We start from the raw sequence: 24,912 nt of genomic DNA, 5'->3' as shown, positions 1-24,912 counted from the left end.
AATCATTATATTCTACAAAATAACTAGTCAGCATTCATGAAAAGTGTCAAGGTAAATTCAACTTTGAAAATAATACATAAGTGCTGACTGAGTGGCTCAGTTGGTTAAGAGCTCGCTCAATAGTTTGAGCTCTGAGCAACAGTGGTTCGATTCCCGGCCTGAGCTGAGCAGCCGCTGAGCTGCCAAAAGGTGGCAGGATGGCTCAGCTTAAAAAAAAAAAGAAAAGTAATACATAGATAACATCGCTTAAAATGTGTATACATTTTTTTGGCACCCCCGGTATATATATATTTAATTACAGTTGGCATTCAGTACAGCATAGGGAAGATAGTCAGTGGTATTGTAACAGCTATATACGATGTCAGATGGGTAGTAGATTGGGGGGAGGGTTATCACTTTGCTAGGAGTGTAAATGTCTAACTATTACATTGTTTTGTACACCTGAAACTAATAAAAATAAATGAATTTTTTAAAATGCATATCAGACTTTAGGACTGGTATGTATACAATTTATTATATCTATTACATCTTGAAATGGTAATATTTTGGCTATATTGGATTAAATGAAATAAAAAATATTTAAATTATTTTACCTTTTTAAAAAGCTTTTTTCATTATGGCTACTGAAAAATTTAAATTATATATATGTCTCATGTTATATTTCTATAGGGTAGTACCAATCTAGAACCTTTCTTATTGATATGGCAACTTTGTTTTTTTGTGTGTTTTTTTTATTGGGGAATTGGGGGGATGGGAACAGTGCTGGGGAATTGGGGGAAGGGGAACAGACAAGTTGCTGTCGTTTTGTTCTTCAGTCTAGTTGTGGAGGAATGTTGCTTCACTGCCCCAAGTTGGCACCATCATTGCGCTCTTCCCGGGCGAGGCACATCAGTCGCCGGCCTCTGGACGGCCACTCACTGCGGCTACTGGCTGCTCACGCTGGCTGCTGGCTACACACAGTAGCCCATGGCAACCCACTGCCACAGGGGCTGCAACCTACACCGTCACCGGTGACTCACGGCAGCCCAGCTCCAGGTTGAACCGCCGTTCAGCATCTTAGCTGTGGAGGGCAGTGTCACCGGCCCTCATATGTGGGATCCGAACCGGGCCCCTCTGGCGTCCCAAGCCAGTTCTCAACCATCACACCACTCGGCTGGCCCGGCAACTTTGTTTTTAAAGATTAAAAAGCTTACAGTAAATCTGTTTTTATTTTTGTTTGTGACTCATAGGCACTTTAAAGAGGAGGAGACCTCCACAGCCCATTCAGCAACCCCAGCGTCAGCGGCCCCGGGAGAGTTATCAGATGGGACACATGAGGCGTTAACTGCAGCTTTTGCCTTGGTTCTTCCTAGTGCCTAAAATGGGAAAACTTCACTCCAAAGAGACACCTATTAAATCATCCCCAAACTTAACCCTCACAAATAACAGTCGAAGAAAAAAAATGGCAAGAGATCAAGTCCTCAGACCAGGTGGAATTACTTAATTTTAAAGCCTGAAAATTCCAATTTGGGGGTGGGGGGGTGGAAAAGGAACCAATTTTCTTATGGACAGGTGTTTTTAACCTAATGGCACAAAGTCTTAGAATATTATTATGTGCCCCGTGTTCCCTGTTCTTTGTTGCTGCATTTTCTTCACTTGCAGGCAAACTTGGCTCTCGATAAACTTTTATCACAAATTGAAATATATATATATATTTTTTTTTTAACTGCCAATCAAGGATAGGAGGCTCGACCACCTCAACATTGGAGACATCACTTGCCAATGTACATACCTTGTTATATGCAGACATGTATTTCTTACGTACACTGTACTTCTGTGTGCAATTGTAAACAGAAATTGCAATATGGATGTTTCTTTGTATTATAAATTTTTTCCGCTCTTAATGAAAAATTACTGTTTAATTGACATACTCAGGATAACAGAGAATGGTGGTATTCAGTGGTCCAGGATTCTGTAATGCTTTACACAGGCAGTTTTGAAATGAGAATCAATTGACCTTTTTCTTATGATGGAGTTGGTTCTGATTCATTTGTCTTTATCAAATGGCTGCTATGAGCACATGAGTGACTACGCTGAAGAACACAGTTAAGTGTTGTGCAAACTGGACAGATGCAGCATACTACTTCAGAGTTAGTTCTTTATGTAAGTGTCTGATTTCTGCTTACTTATTTTTAAACTTTCTAATTCAATTCCATTTTTGAATTGGTAGGTGAAATTTATTCATGCTTTGTTAGAAATCATGTCAATGAAATGATTCTTTTTAAATTTGTAACCTCTTATTTGTGCTTTCCATATATCTAAAGTATGCTAATTATGTTTTTGGTTTTTGTCTGATATGGAAAAGAAAAGCTGTGTCTTTATCAAAATATTTGAACAGTTTTTTCTGCACATCATCACTGATCATTGGTAACCACTAAAGAAGAGTGATTTGTTCAACTAGTAGTTAAAATTTAGATAGGCCTTCTGACATTTTTTTTTCCTAAAATATTTTAACAGCAGTGGAGGTGAAACAGCACAATGTCTTCTTCCAAATTTATTTTTTAAACAGATGTAAATAATTGGCTTTTTAAAGAAAGAAAGCAAAAGCATTTAATGTATTAACAGACTTATTGCTATGCAGGAATGGAAGGGGGCATTACAAGAATATTTTAAGCTTGTGATATATTTATTGCTTCTGTTTTCCAACTACATCACTTAAATTAGACATAAACAGCTATGATTTTCCTGGCTTCACATAGGAGGCAAATTTAGGGAAAGCTGAAAAAACTCTGTGTTTTGGCTTCCTTTTTTTTTTTCCTTTTTTTTCTTAAGAGTATAAGGTTTACACAATCATTCTCATAATGTGACGCAAGCCAGCAAGGCCAAAAATGCTAGAGAAAATAATGGGATCTCTTCCTTGTAAACTTGTACAGTATGTGGTGACTTTTTTCAAAATACAGCTTTTTGTACATGATTTAGAGACAAATTTTGTACATGAAACCCCAGATAGATTATAAATAATTCTAAACAAACAAGTAGCTAGATATGTATGTAATTGCTTTCAAATCATTTAAATGCCTTTGTTTTTGGACTGTGCAAAGGTTGGAAGTGGGTTTGCATTTCTAAAATGGTGACTTTTATTCTGCAAGAGTTCTTAGTAACTTCTTGAGTGTGGTAGACTTTGGAACATGTACATTTTTTTGCTTGTAATGTTATCCTGTGGTAGGGTTTTGGCAGGTATACACTGCCCTATTTTATTTTGAGTCTAAGTTAAATGTTTTCTGAAAAGAGATGTGCACTGAACTCTCCACAGCAAATCAAGATGTGGTAAAACAAAAGGATCAAGACAAATGAGATCTAATACTACTGTCAGTTTAATGTCCACTGTGTTTTATACAGTATCTTTTTGTTCACTTTGGAAATTTTTACTAAAAATTGCAAAAAATAAAGTATTGTGCAAAGATGTAAGGTTTTTTGAAACTTGAAATGCATTAATAAATAGACATGATGAAATCAACTTGAAGCTTCCATACTTTTTGAACTCTGAGAACTACCAAAAGAAGCTTCCCACAAGGCAACTTTTCCTTACTAAATGAAAGGGATTTTTAAGCAGAAAGAGAATTGTCTCTCCCCATAGAAGTACAGATATCTTTATTCTTAGTTAGGAGTCCGTGTAAAAATTTATGATTAGCTATCTCTGTATCTGAACATTTTAAAAACACTTAACTAATCTCAACTGCTTTACATTATTTCCAATCACTGTTCAATGTGTTTAAAAGTGTTCATCTTGGTGGAAGAGCTGAGTCATTTTGGAAACTGTTCTTATTTATAGGAAGTCCTCACTTAATGTGGTCCATAGGTTCTGTGACTTTAAACGAAACCATGCCTACTGAAACCAGTTTCACCATAGACTGATATAACAAAAGTTAAGTTCCTACAGCTTCTCAGCAATGTTATAATGAAATGACACCGAATAAAACGTTATTCGAGGACCTGCTATATGTATAGTATTTTGCAAAGTTTTGAATGCTAAGTACCACATTTATTTTAAAAGTGTAGTTTAATGATAAGTATATTCTAAAAATTTGAACCTCATTTTCCTGCTTTGTCAAATTCATAGCAAATAAGGAGGGAATTGACATTGTCAGTCTTACCTAGAAAAAGAATTATAAGCTCAGTGTGGTGCCCTGCACAGAATAATCAGTCCCAAATTTTTTTTTTCTAAATCAAGGCCAGCTATAAATAAGTAGTATTTGTTAAATGAGTAAACATGCCATATACTTTCTACTTTAATTGAGAAACAAAAAGTGTATGTTTAATTTTGTTCATGAAACTATCAATATTGATTAATTTCAATTACAAATTTGTTATTCTTACATTTGAATGCTTAAATTTTGTTTAGAATTTTTTTCAGTTTTCTAAATTTAGGCAACACCTCAAAAACAAAATCAGCAGTAAAATAAATTATTAGAGTTTCTGGGCTTGGTGTTTCCCATATTGTCAGGCAATATCATAAGTTTGGGGAAGGACTTTTTTAAGGGAAAGACTTGATATGACAGTCTTGTTTTCTGAGGTGTCTTTGTGTTTTGGGTACTTCATTTTTCTTATATTCACAGGCTAGTGAAAACAGAAGATTTCTCCAAATTGAGCAAACTACTCTTAAGTTTTTATACCTCTTCCTATGGTGTCTACATTTTAAGATCTAATGATTCTTTTTCTCCAAAGATGAGATTAGTGTCCTTGGCAGCTGTGCAGTTGTGGGTTCTTATGGTTGAGGCAGCTTTTCATTTCCTGTGAAGTATTTCTATTCAAAAGTATGAAAGGGTCAGTGTAGTAAATGCATTACAAAACTGGATAGCCCGTCTTCAGAGGTATAAGAGGAAATGTTCATTATCTAGAGCTAAAGCGTCAGGTCTCCCATAACTAGAGAGCAAGTTGAGTATGTTGCCAGGGACATTTCATCTTTAGAGAAGTCACTGAAGTTGTGAGAAATTACAGTTTCCTGAAAAGCAATTTTGACTTCTGAGTAACTAAACAGATGATCAGTTTGCCCTACAGAGCTCAGCTTCAGTTTCAGCATTTCTGGTTTTATGTTGTTGATTAAAAACAACTTTCATTTGAATCTCTTTTTCCATTTATTACTAGTTTAGTTTTGCCGTTTTCATCTCTATATCCAACCCTTTATATTGTTAGGATACAAGTGAGTCCTTGTGTTCTGTATTGCTATGTTGTTTGTGTGTCTTAGATATATACATGTATGCACTATTTTCAGTAGAAGTTTATATATTTTATAATTGGTAATCTCTTCAGAGTGTCTATTCTGTCCTATAAAAAGCAATGAAATGATATATAAAAAAGAAGAGTTGAGCAAAATATTTATTACCCTTGGTTCTTTCCTAAAATCACAGTGATTAGGGAAAGAAAAGAGCATAATCCAAGAAGGACAAGGAATATAGAAGAGAAGATAACAAGAACACAATACTGGAAACTGGAAAGCAGATAGAGGAGTGGTATAGTATCTGACTTGGCAGGCGGACCCAGGGATGCCAAATCGCAAACCAGCTGTGGAAACACGAGAACAGCCTGGTTTGCACTGTTAAGATTTTGAAACATAATCCTCAAGACTTTTTCCTATGCATGTGGTTAAAGGCATAATGTGCACACTTCTGTAACCCACCTTTCTTACTTAACAGTTCATTGATATGTCTACATCATTTTAATGACTAAATCTTTCATTCTATGGATGTATTGCACAGTTTAAAAATTAACCAATTCCCTATTGTTTGGACATTTAGGTTTTCAAAGTGTTGATAATTTTAAACAATCCTATAAGGAAAATCCTAAACCTAATATTATAATAAAAGACATTTGTAGAAGTGGGATTGTTGGGTTAAAGGTGTTTTAAAAGTCATTGATAAAATTTGTCTTCCCGATAGATGTATCAAGTTGACTCCTCTCATTATTAATATGTAAGAATACTCCCATCATCAGCATATTATATAAATAGGGTTTTTTTCCTTTTAAATCTGAGAGCCCATGCTTAAAAGTTCACATGCATGCAGCCACATGAATTTATTAGAAACAATGGTAAAAGACTGCTTAATGGACTTGATTAGCTTTGGACATAATTTAAATAAAAGTCAGATATGGTGCCCTGATTGTGGTCTCTAAATAGCATTTTTTTTTTTCAAAGAAACCAGACTTCCTTGGATAAATGGCTAATTCCAGGTCTAGGAAAAGAAACGTTCAAGAGCCTAGAAAACACTGTCATACCAGAAAACAAGGAAGCTGTTAGAGGTCTGTCAAGGAAGATTCAGGAGGAGGCACCTTGAAGAAGTTCCCACTGGCCAAAGTGGAGATAATTTTAGCATCAGTAAGGATAATATCTGCAAGAGGTTGAAGCTTATTATGTTTTACTCCACAAGTTAATAAGATAGTTTACAAAATCATAGTTGCCTTTGGAATATGTTCTTAAATATTCCAGCTGATCAAGAGGAATGAAAACCATCACCATTTTAACCCTCTCGTGATTAATGGATCTAGATAATGGTCACCAGTGACTGCTAACCGCACAAAGAGACAGCAGTCCAACATTTTGGGCCTCCTAATAGAAATACACATACCACCCGTGAAGCAGTCCTGCCGAAAATCAAGTCTGATCCTGATCAAGCCTCTGGATCTAAGCGCCTCTTTACTAGAAAGGCAGGAAACCAACATGTTAAATGATACCACGAGGGATTCAATCAGCAAAATCCAGACTGGAAAACTACAGGACAAATGACCCTGTTTCTTCAACAACTGAATTGCAAGGGAAAAAGAGAAGGATTAAAGGATACTTAAGAGAGTGTGGCCAGGTGGCTCAGTTGGTTAGAGCGCGTACTCTTTAACAACAAGGTTGCCGGTTTGACTCCCTCATGGGATGGTGGGCAGCACTGCCCCCCCTTCCCTCCGCAACTAGATTGAAAATGGTGACTGGACTTGGAGCTGAGCTGCACCCTCCACAACTAAGATTGAAGGACAGCAATTTGACTTGGAGCTGATGGGGTCTTGGGAAAAACACACTGTTCCCCAATAAAGTTTAAAAAAAAAAAAAGATGCTTAAGAGATATATCTCCGAATACAATTTATGGACTTATTTGGATCCTGATTTGAACAAACAACGAAAAATGAGACCATTGGGGAAACAGGAAGACTAGGTATTTGATGATTTTAAGGATTTTAACAGTTATTTTTAGGTGTTTACATTTTTAAAAGGAGCCCTTTTAGAGATGCAAATTGAAATACTTAAAAATGAAATAATACGGTATTTAAGATTTGGTTAAAAATAATTAAGGAACTGGTGTTGGGTAATGTGTGCGAATATAGTTGAAACAAGATTGACCAATGAGTTGATAATTGTTGAAACTAGGTAATGGGTACTTGGGGATTCATTATACTATTTTCTCTCCCTGTGTTTATATTAGAAATTTTCTGTAAAGGTTTTTTAAAAATGTGAATCATTCATTACTGCTCTTATTTTAGCAATAATTCATTATAATGGCCTATATTCATAATGATTTTTAATGATTTTTTTTAGCAGAATTAAACATGAAGCAGTCAAGCTAACATAATTATATTCTGCTCAAGTTAAAATGAATGATTAATTGATTTCAACTGCTAGGGCAAGTGCTTGAAGGTGTCCATCATTGACCAGCCTTAGCAAGCAAGCCATTGGATTCCTCTTTGCTCACTAGTTTTTGTGGGGCTTGCTAGCTATTTAAGGAAACTCTTTATTTGCTGTTAAAACATGTCAGTGTGATCAGGTTACCCACATTTAACCTGTGTGTCCCATATTAGAATAAATGTTAAGTAGCTCGGTATAGAAACCAGATTCTATTCTTTCTTGTTAAAATGATAATGATCCCTAGAGGTGGAAAGATATCCTGGAATTGTTGGTTCTCAGTGTAAAAATAATTAGAATAATTTGATAAAATGTAGGTTGTCTTATATAAAAAGTGCTTTCGTTGCATGAGTTTTAGAAAACATTTTGGGAAAGTGAAGGCTATTTGGTAATATTGAACAAATTAAGCAATTTTATTCTTCATTCTAAGTGTATATATTCTTTTTTCTTTTGCCTTTGGGCATGGGAGTTAGCCTTTGTATTTCTAAGCATAAAAGGCCAGTTTTTATAAATTAAGGTGTCGATATGTTGTGATTAATTTTTCATTATTTAGTTTTGTGATTGTAGTTAGTTTTAGTTTTCACTTTTCTTAAGTCCCTATTGGTGGCACCTCTGATTAAGTGAATTATCCTGTTAACCACTTTTTCCCCTTCTCCCTCTCCCTTGAAATCCTATCATTGGATGTGTGGAATTCTGTGGCTCCTATGGTATGCATATGCTTATTTGTGTGGACTGGTTGCCTCAGTTATTCATTGGAGAGATATTTCTTAAGCACTTGTTTGTGCCAGCTCCTCTGCTCGATGATAGGAATACAGTAGCAAACTGAACACTGGTAGGTGACAGAGATATCAATCAAATAATTGTGTGAATGAATACTTGTGCAATTCCAACCATGGTAAGTGCTATGCTGGGGAGGCCTTTGGTGATCCACACACATCATGCAGGGGTGGGGCTGAGGGAGGAAGTGAGACCAAGTCAGGAAGGTCAAGGAATGCTCCCCTAAAAAAACAACAAATTGAGCCCAAATCTGAAGGCAGAAAAGAGGTTAAATAGGTCAAATAGTATTTTTAATCATTTTTCATTCTTAAATTTGCTCCTGATTTTATTATACGTAAACTAGCCATTCAGATTCCTTTATATATTTTGTTGTTGTTGTTGTTGTTGTTGTTAATGATTTTTCCTTTTTGCTTAGCATTGTGCTCATTTACTGAAGAGCTATCTGGCTTCTACTTTACCAGGTGTTATACTTTGTTATTGTTCTTAAGGATGTGGGCCCAACAGTTTGGGAGTTGTGGTAGGCCCTTTTCCGACCTTCACCTCTGTATCATGACAACCGTATACTCAGGATCAGGACATCTAACCTCCTACTGTGCTGAGCGAGGCGTCCCTCTGCTCTGCTCTCTAGCGTTCTGTATGTCTTTCTGTCATAGCACAGACCACATGGCAATGTAATCGTGCCTGGTCTAAGCCAAGCTCTTGAAAGAACCACCTAGACTCACTAGCCTCCAACTTTCATTCACTTATCAACCGCATTTTGTCCTCACAGTCCCCAGGGACTGCCATCCGTGCTCTCAGCGAGCTCCTACTTTAGTGGACAGAGCCCAACACTTAAAATGCAGATGGGATTTGTGCGGTAAAATAGACAAGTACAGAGTGCCTAGAAAATGAGATAGGCTTGAGCTGAGGTTGAGAGTTCCGGTAAACGTTTGCTGTAACAAACTTGCTCTAACAAGTCTTGCTCTAGTCCAAGCTCACTGTCACAGTCTTTTAGAAATGATGTGATTGCAGGGCAGTTCCTTAACTCTTTCTACACTGTCATGCTTTCCTGCCAGTGGGTATGCCCTTCCCTCTGTCTGGGTTGTCCCTGCCCTCTGGGTTCTACAGGACTGCACTTTAGTAATCCCTGTTTTCCTTGAACTTGGTTACGTAAGTGTTCAATAAACATTTGTATTTTAATAAAGGCTATTTGTTTTGTAAATGAGCAATTAAGCTAATTTCACAAGATAAGCACAAAAGTTAGTCTCATTACAACCCATTACCAACACCCATACTTCTAACTTTTAACACCCCTGATTCTAAATCCCCTGGCAGCACAACTCCTGCCCTCACTCCCAGAGAGAAATTGTCTTTCAAAATCTAGTAGGCAGTTATATTTATAGAATATAAAATGTACCCACCATGTTTTGCACAAATGGGAAAAGCACAGCTTAGCTTTGGAGCACAGTTTTACTCTGGAGTAAGTAACAAATTATAACTCCTGGCCCAAGAAGAAGTGGATTCCGAAGGCTCACATTACAAATTAAATGTGGAGGCCCTGGCTGCTTTGTGTGTGACAAGTGTTTTCTTTAGCTAAATTGTCTATGGTATTTTTTATTTGACTTTCATAATGAAAAGTGAAAGTTAAATATTTTGTAGATGGTATGTTACTGCAGTAAACCTACTGATCCAACATTTCTCTATAAAGTTTTTCTACAAAATTCTGGTTCCATAGGTCTTAAAACAAATATTCAGAAAAAAACAAAGTTGGGAGTGGGTATGGATTCCAGAGTCAAATGGAAATGCTGAGTTCAAATCAAACAGGTTTTTGCTTTTATTTTCATGTATTGATTGTTTTTTTTGTTTTTTTGACTGAGGTACTTCTTAGACCCTCTTCTATAGTAACACTGATTGTGATCTCTAAAAGGGCCTTACAGTGTGCAGGGCTCCCAAACCAGGTAACCCTTCTGTTCATTCTTCTCCTAGAGAGTCTGAGTTCTGCAGAAACATTTTGGGAATTGCTGCTTAGATGGTGGGTACCGTTTTGGGTCTCCAGCAAGGGACAGGTTCTCCTTACCTATGGAATTCTCACTGAGCTTGGAGTTTCATGTCTGTTACAACACTTAGTGCTGGCAGACAATGAGTGGCAGCGATTCAGAGGACAGGCCGTGATTCACTCATACAAGCAGCTCTGCTTCTGTGGTGCTCATGAAAACAGCTGCTTGGGACAGTGGTCTCACTTTGTTGATCTGTACCCCATACTTAAAAATCTTGAGTTCACACTCCTAATATGGAAATATTTATTTATGAATTACACAAAGGTATGATTGCACTATTATAATACTATGTATGTTTTAAAATATGCAGAAATTTTAAGGGATGACAAAGTTATATATCTTCCCCCATTCCATTGGGTCGTTTTGCACACACCTTGGTGTGTACACAACCCACTTTGAATTTCTGGCTTTAGAAACAATTTACATATCTTCCAAATCAACTACTTATCACCCTCCCCACATTCCTGAGTTAAATATGCTTTCCCCATGAAACACCGTAGCTGTTAAAGAATGCATGCCACCTTGAGGTCTTTACTTCTAAAGCAGTTTGAAGATATAGTAAACAGAAAAGCAAGTATTAATATGTATGGTCTGATTTCATGTGTGTGAAAATTTTTTAAGTTTGTAAAAACATTATAAAAAATGTCTAGATTGATACATTAAAAACTTATTTCTGAGCATTGGACTTAAGGGTCTTGGGAGAGGAAGTGTATTTTTTACTTTTTATCTTTCTGTACTCCTTGAATTTTTTATGAACTTGGGTTCTTTTTATAATAAATTTTAAAAATCACTAAATACATTGTGATGTCAAATATTTACAATGCATTGTCAATGTTGATTGTAGAAGTTGGGTGATGGGAACATTGGGCTTCATTGTACTGTTTCTACTTTTATGTATATTTAAATATTTCCATAATAAAAAATAAAAATGAATGCATTGCTAAAAGAGTCTGTAGAAATACACCATATAGTTAACAGTGATTATCTTCGGGGTGGGAGGCGAGTTGGGGAGTAGAACTTCAGGTTCCTACCCTCTGATAAGCTCTATGTTCACAGCATGTATTGCTTTTATGATGAGAACACACACACACAGAGCAGAGCTCCCTGCAAAGAGTTTGATGTGTAGACTGGAGTATAAAATACTTGTTTGACTTCCCAGATTCTTGTTAATTTCTAAGGGAATATACAAAATGAAAGTACAAGCCAAGAGTGTTGAATGTGGAGGGCTCCCCTGTTCTGTAACATGACTTGAGGATTGTTTTATAATACAAGAGGATTCTTGAGCCTGTTACATAATAAAACAAAGGTGCAGCTCCAAGGCAAAGCTCGATGCCTCTGCACAGCCCCAGCAGTTTCAGGGAGAACACAGCTAGCAGTCCGCCATGAACAGCTTGCACTGGGAGCCAGCTACCAGGCTCCATAATGTGAAAGACTCTTAGAGTAGATGCCTACCTAGAGCTCTCACATGGGGTCCAAGGCAACTGATATGTAAAGGATGTTTTCTGTTGCTGACTGTAATGCTAGGCTGCGTTCATAGACATACAGACTCTATAAGGAAGGAAATGATGGTTCATTAACTATGTGACCTTGTAAAAGTTAGTTAAGCTCTAGGTACCTCATCTGTGAAACAAGGATAATAATATTAACCACCTCGGGGGACTATGATGAGGATTAAATGAGAACATTTGCATATGGTGAACACAAATGCCAACTGTTCTTGTTTTCATGTGAAAGACTGCTCACTGAACTGAGAACGTTGAGTTTGCGAGCAGGTGTCTGATGGTAAAGTGTCTTTTCAAACAGCCCTGTGGTTAGAGATGATGGACGTCTGGTTTTCCCATTACCCTTGCCAAGTTCAGGAATGGGCATGTAACTTGATCTGGCCAATAAGATATGAAGGGGTGTCTACTTTTCTTTCTCTGGATGCTGTCGTGTCTAGGTGTGCTGCCTGGAATCATAGTGGCCAACCTGCTCTCAGCCCAAGGATGAAGCCGACATCAAGGATGGCAGAGCAAATAGACACTTCATCTTAGTGGCATTACTGAGCTGCTGGCTCAGCCCCCCCTCCCACCCCCCGAAGCCCACCCTACCTTGGAACTTCCTTTTTGTGAGATTAAAAACCATTTTTTTAATTTAACAGTTTGAGCTAGCTTCCCAAAGCATCATAATTAATAGGACCTGCACAAGAGAAGAGTTGAGGTAAGGCATTTATTCAGTCATATTTTTTGAGCACTTTGGAATGCGAAAATAAGTTCTGAGACACCTGGAATAAGGGCTTCTGGTAAGATAGCAGCTTGAGCACACCCTGCCTCTTTCCTACTTGGAATTGAACCCGTCTTGGAATTGAATCCAGGAGGCAGACAAGGCCTGGGATGTGGGTGGGGCTTCAGGCTTTGGCAGAATCCTGACATGTTGGGGCATGCCAACAAGGAGCCCTAAAGGGGGGCCGGGGGAAGGCCTTTGTGAGTGTACCTGGTCTCCCTCATTTCGGGAAAGCTGAACAGATGGGTTGAGTTGTCACCACCCCTGAGTTGGAGAGGTGAAGAGACGGAAGGGCTTTCTCCTAGTGCCTCCCCAGAGGACTGGCAACCTCCCTGCCAGGCTTGGGCCAGGGGAGGTTGTTCCTGTTCCTTCTGCTGCTTTGGAAATGCTGCCCCTAAGATACTGCAGTGGCTGAAGAAGAGCCCCAGTGAGCAAACAAAGGAAAGGAAGATTCCTCATGTAGCCCAGCAGCCAGTGAGGAATTACAAGCAGAACCCGCAGTACAGAAATAACTGCTGGCATAGATAACTTGAACAAAAAAAAACCAGCCAGAAAAGATTTAAGTGCAGCACACACACAAACTGATTTTCTGAGACCCCTCCCCCCCAAAAAGAGTTTGATGTAAAAATTTCAAGAGATGAATTGAAGGAGAAAGTGGTCGCTGTTGATGTGTGAATTAGTCCTGGAAGATAAGAGAATGCTACACCTCAAAGCACAGAGCAAAAATAGAAACATAAATCAGAAAAGGGATAGAAATCGAGAAGGGCGTGGGGGAGGTGACAGGAGAGGCAACTGATAATATAAGAAAAGTTTCTGAACAGAAGAGAGCCTTACATCTCAGAGTTTCAGGAAGAATTGATAAAAAAGGCTCTTAGGCATACTGAGCTACAAGAATAGAGAAAAAGCAGACGAGTTTTCACAGAAGAGAACAAGTTACCCCTAAATGAGAATCATCCTAGAATTGGACTGCTTATCTACAATTATTGGAAGCTACACGATGGAGAACTTTCAACCACTGAGAGAAAAGGACGGTGCGGAAATTGACCTAGGCAAACCTGTACCTTCGGTTCCCTCAGTCTTGCAAAATAACCCAAGAATATGTTACCAGTTACTATTACTTAGCAAATAAATCCAAACTCTCCAAAACAGTGGGGGAAGAATATAAAATCATAGAAATATAAAACAGATGAATATAAAATCGTAGGAGAATGGGATCATCACCCAAATCAGGGTGTATTATCAGCACCTGGATACTCAAAGCCCAGAGACGGTCGTCCCTCGGACTGTTGAGTGTGGCTGGGTCCTCCGCTCTGTAAAAAAATCTGTTCTTTTCCTGAATTGATCACATCACCATCTGCCTTGACAACTCCTCTAAAAACAGTCTGAAACTAAACAGCAAATCTGGGCGTCAAAAGTGGATCGAAAGGAAGGAAGGAAGCCTTGTAAAGATTTCGTCTGGGCAGTGGCTGTGGGCCTGGTGGGGGAAGGGAAAGTGTCCTAAAGTTTGAAGTGGAAGCAGTGGAAGAATAGAATATTCTGGTGGGAGAAATATGTGTCTGGCTTTTGGATAATGGGAAATAAAATTTTATCTGATTATGAGCGACAGAAAATTGAGGGTACCTGGAAATAAGGTGGAAATCTACAAGAGAAGCCGTAATAACGATGGAAAGGGGGAATAACGGGAATTTGTTCAATCTGCAAAAATAAATGCAAGTAAAAGGAGGAAATAAGTAAAATAAGCCAACAAATAAGACACGAGGGGAGTCCAATCATGCTAAATGTGAATAGACGAGGTTTTCCTGTTAAAAGTCAGTGACATTTAGATTGAGCTTAAAACAGAAGTAAACCAGCTACACACTATCCAGAAGGAAAAGATCTAAAAATTTTTTTATAGAAACAAAGTATAAATAAAAGTTGATAATAAAAGTATTGACAAAGATATCAAGCAAATATAATGAAAAAGAAAATAGGCATAGCAAAATTAATAGCAGATGGAGGACTTTAAGGTTAAAGTCACTATAAGAGGGATATACTATGAAACAATATAAGGCACATATGTAGAATTAACATTGGTAGACCTATGTGTTTTAGGAAAGCAATATGGCAACATCTATTAAAAATATATACATATATATAATATATATGTACTTAATATATATTATATATAATATATATATTTGCTCTAGCAATTCCACTACTAGAAATATTTCCAATTATTGCATATATATAGGATATAAGGATGTTACATGCAGCATTTTTTTTTTTTAGCTGAGCCATCCTGCCACCTGTTGGCAGCTCAGTGGCAACTCAGCTCGGGCTGGACTCGAACCGCTGTTGCTCAGAGCTCAAACCCTAGAGCGAGCTCTTAACCAACTGAGCCACTCAGCCGGCCCTACATGCAGCATTTTTCAGAAGGGCAAAAAACTGGAAGCAAAGTGAAGGCACATCAGTATGAGGCTAACTGAATAAGTTAAGACATGGCTCTAAGTGCACAATATTATGCAGTCATCAAAAATAATGAGCTAAACCAATTGACCTAGAAAGATTTCAGCTCTCCTCTATGAGAAAGAGAATGGGTACATGTGTTAGGGTATATGACCATAGGAAAAATTTAATTACACCTCTCGTTGTGAATGTGGGTCAGGGGACAGGACACTTGCCCAAGCTAGAAGAGTTGGAAAAAGATTGCACTAACTCCTCTGGCATGTGTAATTCTACTTATATAGAAATTAGAATAAAGATTCATCTCTCCTGACTTACAGTGATACTAATATATATCATTAACTGAAAAATAAAAAATAAAAGCAAGTGGCCGAGTAACCTATAAGCTACAATTCTACTTTGGTGAAAACAACAAAGCTCAGTGTGTATAAATTCTTGTGGATGTTTGAAGGAATAACATAACAGCTTGTGACTATTCTCTGCCCTAAGTCACTGGGGTGGGTAGGGGGTGGATGCAGGGAGATGATTAGCTTTTTCTTTACACATCTTTACATTGTTTCACCTGTTGTTTTTAGGCTTTTGTACAATGTCTTAAAAATGAGAAATTGAAAACGACTGCACAAATAAAACCCCAAGAACGCATTACAGCTTCTGTCCTCCAGGAGCTCAGAGTCTCATACAGATATCTTCACATATTTGAGCTGTTAATTTGGCCTCTGTGGTCTCTAGGGGAGAAACACAGGAGCAGAAGTAATGACCAGGCAGATTTCCTCTCTACAGGGACTCCCTTCACAGGAGGTGTTCAGCCACGTGTTTGGTGTTCCCTTGAGAGGAAGGTTTTGGACTAGATCAGTGTTGTCCCAAATTTTCTGATGAGAAGAATTACCCAGGGTACTTGTGAAAAAAAAAATCTCTGGCATCTGTCCTTGACCCACTGAATTAGAATCTCTGGGGGAGGGTTTTGGAAGCCATATTTTCATTAGTGCCCGGATGACGTGCACAGCCAGGCAGGGTGAGAAACACTAGTTTACATTCACGCTCCTCACAGTGTGGCCTGGGACCGGTAGCAGAGGCGTCAGCAATGGCATCACCTGGGAGCCTGCTAGAAATGCAGAATCTTGGGCCCCACGGCAGACCTACTGAGGCAAAACGGCATTTGAGAAGGTCCCTTTGCACAAGTTTGAGATGCCCTGTTCTACGTAACCCCTATGGTCATTCCCAACTCATTTATTTGGCATGAAGGTATCTCTTATCCTCTAGAAAATCCTTTTTGTGATAGACCTATTTGGAAAGTAAAACTTGACTCAAAGAACACAGGGCTAGGGCTGGCCGAGTGGCACGATGGTTAGGAACTGGCTTGGGATGCCAGAGGGTCTGGTTCAGATCCCACATATGAGGGCCGGTGACACTGCCCTCCACAAAAAAAAAAAAAAAGAAAGAACACAGGGCTTTTATTTATTTTTTTTTAGCTGAGCCATCCTGCCACCTTTTAGCAGCTCAGCAGCAGCTCAGCTCGGGCTGGGCATCGAACCACTATTGCTCAGAGCTCAAACTCTTGAGTGAGCTCTTAACCAACTGAGCCACTCGGTCGGCCCCTACAGTGCTTTCAGTGAACTGACTGAGGCAGCCTTGGAGCCAGGACAGGCGGGGAGGCTAGTGGGCAGGAAGAGATGAGGATATCCTGAGGTGGGAGGGGAGAGTGACCCCTACACCAACCTGGCTTTGTTTCTGAGTGGAATGAGGAAGCAGTGAACTCTATCTTGAACAGATACAGTAGCTGGAGTTAATCATTGAATTGGAAAAACAGGACCTACTTGTAAAAAGATGACTGTCACTTGTCAAGTCAACACATATTTACTGTATGTCAACTCTGTGCCACAGTAGGCTGGGTGCTTAGGATAAAGCGGTGAACACTAGGAACTCTCCCTGACTTCATAGAGCTTCAAGGCCAGTTGGGGAGACAGACAGTAAATGAATTGCCAGGCTGTAGGGTGAGGTGACTGAGTCGCTCGCCTTGGGTGCACAATTTAAGAGGGCTCCAAAAACTCAGCCACAGAGATAAATAATATTTTAATGCAATATTTTTCAAAAAATCAAAATTAATTAAAAAAATCTATGATGAATAAAATGTCAAAATTGTATATAAAGGCAGGATCACTATTACCGATTTTTCATTTTGTTCATGGCTCCACTGGCATAGCCACAATATTTTTACCCAACCAGTGTAAGATGTTCAGAGTATCCACAGCAGGGGGAGATGATATAGATTTGTATCGGGAGTGATAATTCTTGTTAAGTTGTCCTTGAGGCAATGACACCTAAACTGGGACTGGAAGCATATAAAGAAGCCAGGAGAAAGGGAAGGGATGTAAGCCGCAAAACAGACAAAGGCCCAGAGGCAGGAGAGAGCTTTGCGCTTTTGAAGGAACGGAAAGATGGCCCATGTGGCCAGACCCATGGTTCTCAAACTTTGTGCATGTTAGAATCATCTGGAAAGCTGGTAAGTCTCAATACCCAGGTCTTGTCCCAGACCAAATAAATCAAACTCTCTAGGGGTGGGGCTGAGACCTGGGCGGTTTTAAAGCTTCCAAGGCAGTTCTAACATGCAGGTTGGGCTGGGACCTGGTGAACAAAGATGTAGGAATGAGGGAGAAGTAATGGGAGATTTGACTGGAGGCCTGGAGGCCCCGGTAATTATTTTGGACTTTTCCCAAAGAGCATTGGGAAGTCATGTGAAGGGCTTTCAGCAGGAAAATACAATCTGACTCCTCTGTCCCCTCCTCCCTCCACCCCAAGGTCACTCTGGCTGCTGTCATGAGAATGGATTGAAAGAGAAGAGCTGACACAGCAGAAAGAGTTGGAAAATTGTTGCAAACATGCAGGTAAGAGAGAGTTGTGGCTCGGGATAGGATGGTGGCAGCGGAGGTGGAGAGATGTACACACAGTTAAGAAATACAGGTAGAATTCATAGGATTTGGTGATTATTCGGTTGTGAGGGGCCAGAGGAGAGGAAACATTGTGGATTACCCAGCCCAGGGTCTAGCATCAGCAACAGAGGGGCGGTGATGACATTCAATGAGCTACAGAACAGAGAGCAGTGTTGGGGGTGCAGAGAGGATATAGTGGGTTCAGTTTTGAACCTTCTGAGCTTGTGAGACAGCGAAGGGGAGCTCTAATGTGGGAATGGTTGACCTATATGGGTCATAAATAAAGCCATGGGAATTGGTGAGATAGCCTCTGAGAGAGAACTGGGTGAGCAGAGAAGGAGGCCTGGACTCTGCAGAGCGCCTGCCTTGACAGGCTGCGTAGAGGGCAGGGAACAGAGCGAGGACTGAGGGGAGGAGGGCGATCAGCAGGGCACGAATAACTGAGGGCCAAGTGAGCGGAGGACAGCCAGGCATTCAGAGGAGACAAACATGCCGTGGGCTGGGCTGAGCTAGGAAACAACCGGTGGAAAAAAAAAACTGGGTCTGGACTGATAAATAAGATGGAGTCAGGCAGGGAGGAGAGAATTCTGGAGGAAAGAGGACGAGAGAGGAGGTATACGGAAAGGCCGAGATGGGAAGGGATGAGGTGTGTCGGGGGCCATTCGCCGTGCACGGATCACTGGGATCTGAGGAGACGGAGGTACTGTAAGATTAGGTTGGCAGGTGGACGACAACTTTCAGGATTGACCTCTTTAGTCTTCCTCTTGCTTGTCTCTTTAAAGAAATTTTTTTTAAATTTATTTTTCAGTTACGGTTGACATACAATATCATATTAGTTTCAGGTGTGCAACATAGTGATTAGATACTTATATACCTCAGTAAGTGATCCCCCCGATAAGTCTAGTACCCACCTGGCACCATACATAGTTATCACAGTGTTATTGACTATATACCTTATGCTTTACATCCCCATGGCTGTTTTGTGAACTGCCAATTTGTACTTCTTCAGCCCTTCACCTTTCCCACCCATCCCCCACCTCCCCTCCCATCTGGTGACCTCTTGCTTGTCTCTATTTCCCATCCATCTGACTGACTTTCCTGTAATCCAGGCTCTGTGGGAGAGAGGGCATTGCACTGGGCAGCTTGGCTTCTTGCTTTGCCACCCCAGAGATGCGTAATTGCAATCAAAGCTTTCGCAATGTTCGCAGCACCAGTATCAACGTGAACACGGAGGACAAGTCAGCTTTGCTGTGGAGGAGAGAGCATTCATTTTCGTGTTGCATGGAGAGCTTGTTTCCTTCTCTCTGGCTTCAATGCACCTCCAAGAGCCCAGCTGCGGTGTAATCGACGCTCTGTTTCTTTCCTTGTGCTCTCCTATATGTAAAAGCACAAACAGGCTTTTGCCTGAAAGGCAAGCTGCCAGGGTTATCTTTCCTGAGTGGGCTCATAAATACAGATTCTTTGGAGAGAGGTGCATATAATGAGCGTTTGAGCCAGCACTTTGCATGTGCAATGAACAGATGTGGCTGCGTTATTCGGTTTCCCTGTTTGACTTCCCTACTAAATGTACTTCAGAAAATGTGATCTTGGTGAACACATCTTCCCGAGTGAAAATAATCCATGCCAAGAGGAGTTTCAAATGTTCCAGTTAACCATTCGTCATGTTGGTTGCTTGAGTTTTCCGTCCAAATTGTTATGTCACTTCAAGTTTTCCTACTAAAGATGAAATAATTTCTATTCATGTGCAACTATATTAATATCGAAATGCATCACACTATAGTAGAAAAATGTTTTTGACTCTGCCCTTTATTTTCTTGTTATTTTTATATTGCAAAATGTGACATTCAGACCAAAAAAACGAGTGCATAATATATATATTGTATATATATATATATATATATATATATATATATATATATACAATATATATATACACACAATTTTTAAAAATGGTTATGAAAATGAACAGCTGTGCAACGGCCACCTGGAGTGAGAAGCACAGTCTTACTGGCACCTGGAACCCTGGTGTGCACTCCCTCCTTCCTGCAGGTACCACAGCTTCACTGTTGTGCTAGTGATTTTATTGCTTTTACTTAGAATTTTACCACCTATGTATCCACCCCTAATGATATAGTTTAGTTTTGCCTGTATCATACCATATATATTTTGGGTGTCTTAGTGCACATGCACAGATCCATGAGTGCCTCTTTAAATTTTGTACCCTGGATGCCCCCTTGCCTCACTCTAGAGTCAGCCCTGTTCTTATGTATGTAGCTTTGGCTCATCGTTTTCACTGCTGTTTAATATTCCGTTAGTAAGATTACACCACAGCTCACTTATTCATGGTCCTGGTGGACATTTGGGCTGTTTCTGGTTGTGATGATTTCAAGGCTGATAGGAATATTCCTTTGCATGTCTCCTGGTACACATGTGTATGGCCTCTCTAGAGTATATACCAAAGAGTATTTGCCGAAAGTGATACAGCAGCCCCTCACCCCTTATCTGCAGGGCATACGTATATGTTCCAAGAACCCCAGTGGATGCCTGAACCCTATACATGCTATGTTTTTTCCCTATATGTACAAACCTTTTCACTTAAAGGAAGTACTTTGCGGCTTCTCTTTGGCAGATCCGAATTGCCAGCATCACTACTCTTGCGCTTTGGGGCCATTATTAAGTAAAATAAGGGTCACTTGAACACACGCACTGAGACAACTTGACAGGTGATCTGATAACCGAGACAGATACTGAGTGACTAACAGGCAGGGAGTGTGTGCAGCGTGGACACTCACAAGGGAATGATTCATCTCTCGGGTGAGATGGAGCTGGACAATGTGAGATTTCACGATATAAAACATGAGTTGTTTATTTCTGGAATTTTCCATTTAATATTTTTGGACCGTGGTTAACTCAGGGTAACTGAAACTGGGAAAGTGAAACCAAGAATAATGGGGGAGGACTCCTGTATTTCAGCTTCATCCTAGATAGTTAATGATACAACATGCAAATCTAATGCAAACATGATTTTATTGTAAATCTTAGTACTTTACCCATAATGGGAAAGATTGTTCATGTTTAAATCTATCGTTTCTAGACACACACACACACACACACACACACACACACACACACACTGCCTAAAAGTGTGGTCAGATACTTTTGCAGGCAAGATTAGCATTGAGGACACAATGCAACATTGGCCCAGCTGGTCTTCCTCTCCCTTCCTCCATATCCTTTAGTTTTGTGGGGTTTTCCAAGGGAAATAAAACTGAATCATGAAAGATGATCTTAAATTGATTTAAGTCGGAGGTACACATCACTTCAGGAATTTTGTTTTCACCGGCCCTGGTCTACCCCACTCTGGTGAAGACCATATGAATTATGAGCTGTGTGTGTAGAGCTGAGCCTATGCTCAGGGTAGGCTGTGAAATGTGCACTCATGCTTCTTCTCTCTGAACTACTTCAAAGACATACCCAAGTGATTACCATACCTCGTATTTCCTTCACATGCTCTGTGGTGAAATTTGCTGATCAAACATTATTAATTCATTTACTGGACAATTTGAAATTTGACATCTAACTCTTTGAGATATTCCAAGTTTTCCATTAGCTTTTGTTGTAAGCATTAGTCAAAGAGGAAAATCTGGACAACACAACTCGTGATTAATTGGAATTTCACTTTATTGAAGCACCAGTTTTGTAATGAAGAAGTACCTTTCCAGCATGGTTCAAAGAACTGATCAGAATAAACTAGCAAAGAAATATGGGTAATTTGACTTAATTGGAAAAGGCATTTTAAATTGGAACAACAGATCTAAAATGGCTCTTACATTTATACTTATTTTCCTATATTACCATTTAGTCAGAGATAAAATTGGGAAATTTTTAGTTACACTAATATTTGAATAAAGTTACATAATATAGTTCTTAAAAGCTTAGTTTATAATAGTGAAACATACTTCCCCTTTAAATTTAAACTTTATTAAATTTTATGCAAAATTCTTTATATAACTTTGGTTTCCAAATAAGGCAACTATTCCAAATAAGAAAGAAGATCATTTATTCTTTACACTGGGTCTTCATTAAAGCTCATCTGACCTTTTGCTTCAGTTTTTTAGAGTTTATGCCACATCTCACAAAAGTTTTCTCCTGGGTTGGGTGAAGTTGTAGGTCATCCATGTTTTCTAAGCAAAATGTTATTCTGAAGAGAAAACATAAAGGAAACACAGCATTCAGTTTTAGATGGAGCTTATTGAAGTGTTTCACCCTTTGTCAAATACTCAATTGATGTAACACATGCTATGTTATTTAAAAAATTAGATTCTTATGTTTGCAAATATTTTCATAACTTCAGAGAAAAGCAAAACTCAAGTCAGTGAAAGCAATCAGTGTAAGGCTTCCTGGTGCTCTGCTTTGGGGGTGATTTTAGTTGTATAAAAACTAAAAGTCCTGGAGGCAGTCCTCCTTTGCTCTTCCTTTTAACCGCTCATCGAAGTTTTGAAGGTAACTGTTGTTCCTTTCACTGTATCGCCCTGACTCAAGGGCAAACATTCACAGTTCCTGTAACTGTTCCACCCAGACAGACTTCACTCCTCAGCCTTCCTTCCTCCAACATGCTCCAATTTGTCAATGACGTTCTTAAAGGTCCCTGGGCATGAGACTATTGTCACTCCCTCTGTCTGGCTGTCATGTAAGCCCTGTCCCTTTCTCTTATTGATGCAGACGCTGTCCAGCCAGAGAGGACATCACATTTGTTTGGGGTCTCTCTTGGCGACCAACAGATAGGCTGCTTTGACTAGTAGCTTGGTATGAGGTGCTATTTTTTTGTTACTTAACTTCTATTGTATCTATTAGAAAAAATTTAGCCTTAGTTACAGGGAATTCTATTTTATGGTTTCCTTTTTCTTTAAAGTGCCTCTGAGATTAAGTCTTTAACGAATCAGAGTTTTTAAATGAAAACAGTGTAGAAACCAGACAAAGACAAATATTGCATGGTATTACTTACATGTGAAATCTAAAAAAAATCATCAAACTCATAGAAAAAGTGTAGAAAAGTGGCTCCCAGGGGCTGGGTGGAGGGGGAAATAGGGAGAAGTTTGTAAAAGGGCAGAAACTTTTAGTTATAAGAGGAATAAAGTATGAGGATCTAATGTCTAATGTAAAACGTGGTGACTATAGTTGGTAACAGTATTGTAAAAATGAAATTTGTTAGTAAACTTAAATGTTGTCAATAACAAAAATGATACATATGTGAGGAGATGGATGTGTTATTAATTAGATGGGGGAATCCTTTCACAATGTATCTGTACATCAAATCACCATGATGCACCCTTTAAATATCTTCCAATGTTATTTATTAAATACACCTCAGTAAAGCTGAAATAAAAAGTGTTCTCAGTAGTTTATAAATGCATTATTGAAAAACTGAAATGGTAAAGAAATAAAATAAAATGTTTAAGATCCTCTTCTCTATCACCCTTCACCATTGTCACTTCCTCCTTGCTTTCATGGTTTGGTTTCTATCTTTCCAGATCTATTTCTGTGCCTTTACACATATATCGATGTTCCTCTGTGAACATAAAGATTTTTGTAAGTATTTTTCTGAAATATTTTCTTGTCACCAAGTAATGTACTTGGAGACTTGTTATATTAGTACATATAAATCTATTTCATTTTTTTTCACCTGCTGCATGACATTCAATTGTATGGATATAGCACAATGCATTTAGCCATTTTCCTATTGATGGATATTGAGATTTTCCCCAGTTATTTACTATTTACAAATAGTATTGCAGAAAACATTTTGTGAATATACGGAAAAGGCTCTGTGTCACATATCACTTTTGGTATACAGCAATTTCTGTCAAATAAAAACATTATGGTGTGTCTTCATCCACCTTATTCACCGGATCCAGCATGTTGCGATTCCTGGCTCTTCCCCAAAGTCAAATGACCATGAAAAGGTAAACGGTTTGAATCAATTCAGGACATCAAGGCAGCCATGACAGCGCAACTAAAGACACTTCCAGAACTGCTTCAGAAAGTGGCAAGAACAATGGGATAAGTGTGTTCGAAGTGAGGGGGGTAATTTGAGGGGGATTAATGGCAATGTGTCTTTTACTGTAATAAATTTTTTTTTAATTTTTAATTTAAAATTTTTAAATTTTTAAATTTAAACATTCACCATATTTTTTATCATACCTCATGTATCTGATGCCCACAACAGTGCCTGGCATAAGGTAGGTGCTCATCAATTGTTAGTTGTTGAATGAAATTCCCCGCAGAAGTTCTGTAATTTACACTCCCACTACGAGAGTATAAGAATGCCCATTTTTCCACACCTTTACCAACTCTGAATGTTACCTGTCTTTTAATTCCTGCCAAACTAATGGGTGACCGGAGATAATTTCATTGAGTTTTGTTTTACATTTATATAATTACTGTGGAAATTGAACATCTTCTCATTACATTTAGCCAATCGCTTTTTATGTCCTGCTGTAGGGCTAACATTTTCTGCCCTTGTCCTTCACCCCGCAACAGACCTTCTCATCCCTGACTTCGTGCCTTTGGGAGAGAAGAACCACCGAACTCTTCCTGTGGAGTCACAGAGCAAGTGAATTAACCATTTTCCCCTCCTTGTAGGCAGCAGAGAGATTAAGATCACAAGTTTAAGTGTTTGCATCCTGGCTCTGGGAATTTGGTTTGTAGAAGGTAATTAAAAATTGGTAATTGTTATTAGTCTCATGAGATAAGTATTATAATTCCCATTTATTACTAAAGAACTGAGTCTTAGAGAGGTGCAGTTATTCTCTGAGTTATTCTGCATATT

The 24,912-nt window shown here is 38.9% G+C and overlaps 2 protein-coding genes across 3 annotated transcripts in view; one reads left to right on the top strand and one right to left on the bottom strand.

Annotated features, from left to right (window-relative positions):
- Nucleotides 1-3,496, top strand: part of ADAM10 (ADAM metallopeptidase domain 10) — a 122,899-nt gene extending 119,403 nt beyond the window's left edge. For both annotated transcript variants that reach the window (XM_019657532.1, XM_019657533.1), the window contains exon 16: nucleotides 1,230-3,496. In XM_019657532.1, the coding sequence (XP_019513077.1) occupies nucleotides 1,230-1,324 (95 nt within the window). In that variant the 3' untranslated portion in view covers nucleotides 1,325-3,496. The remainder of the gene's footprint in view (nucleotides 1-1,229) is intronic.
- Nucleotides 3,497-21,740: 18,244 nt separating this feature from the next.
- LIPC (lipase C, hepatic type) overlaps nucleotides 21,741-24,912 on the bottom strand; it is a 134,056-nt gene continuing 130,884 nt past the window's right edge. Inside the window, exon 9 of the mRNA XM_019657556.1 lies at nucleotides 21,741-22,284. Within this exon, the coding sequence (XP_019513101.1) occupies nucleotides 22,173-22,284 (112 nt within the window). The 3' untranslated portion in view covers nucleotides 21,741-22,172. The remainder of the gene's footprint in view (nucleotides 22,285-24,912) is intronic.

The sequence above is a fragment of the Hipposideros armiger genome, unplaced genomic scaffold (genome assembly GCF_001890085.2).
Source record: "Hipposideros armiger isolate ML-2016 unplaced genomic scaffold, ASM189008v1 scaffold_276, whole genome shotgun sequence".
NCBI lineage: Eukaryota > Metazoa > Chordata > Mammalia > Chiroptera > Hipposideridae > Hipposideros > Hipposideros armiger.
This window is presented reverse-complemented; position numbering and strand designations above follow the sequence as displayed.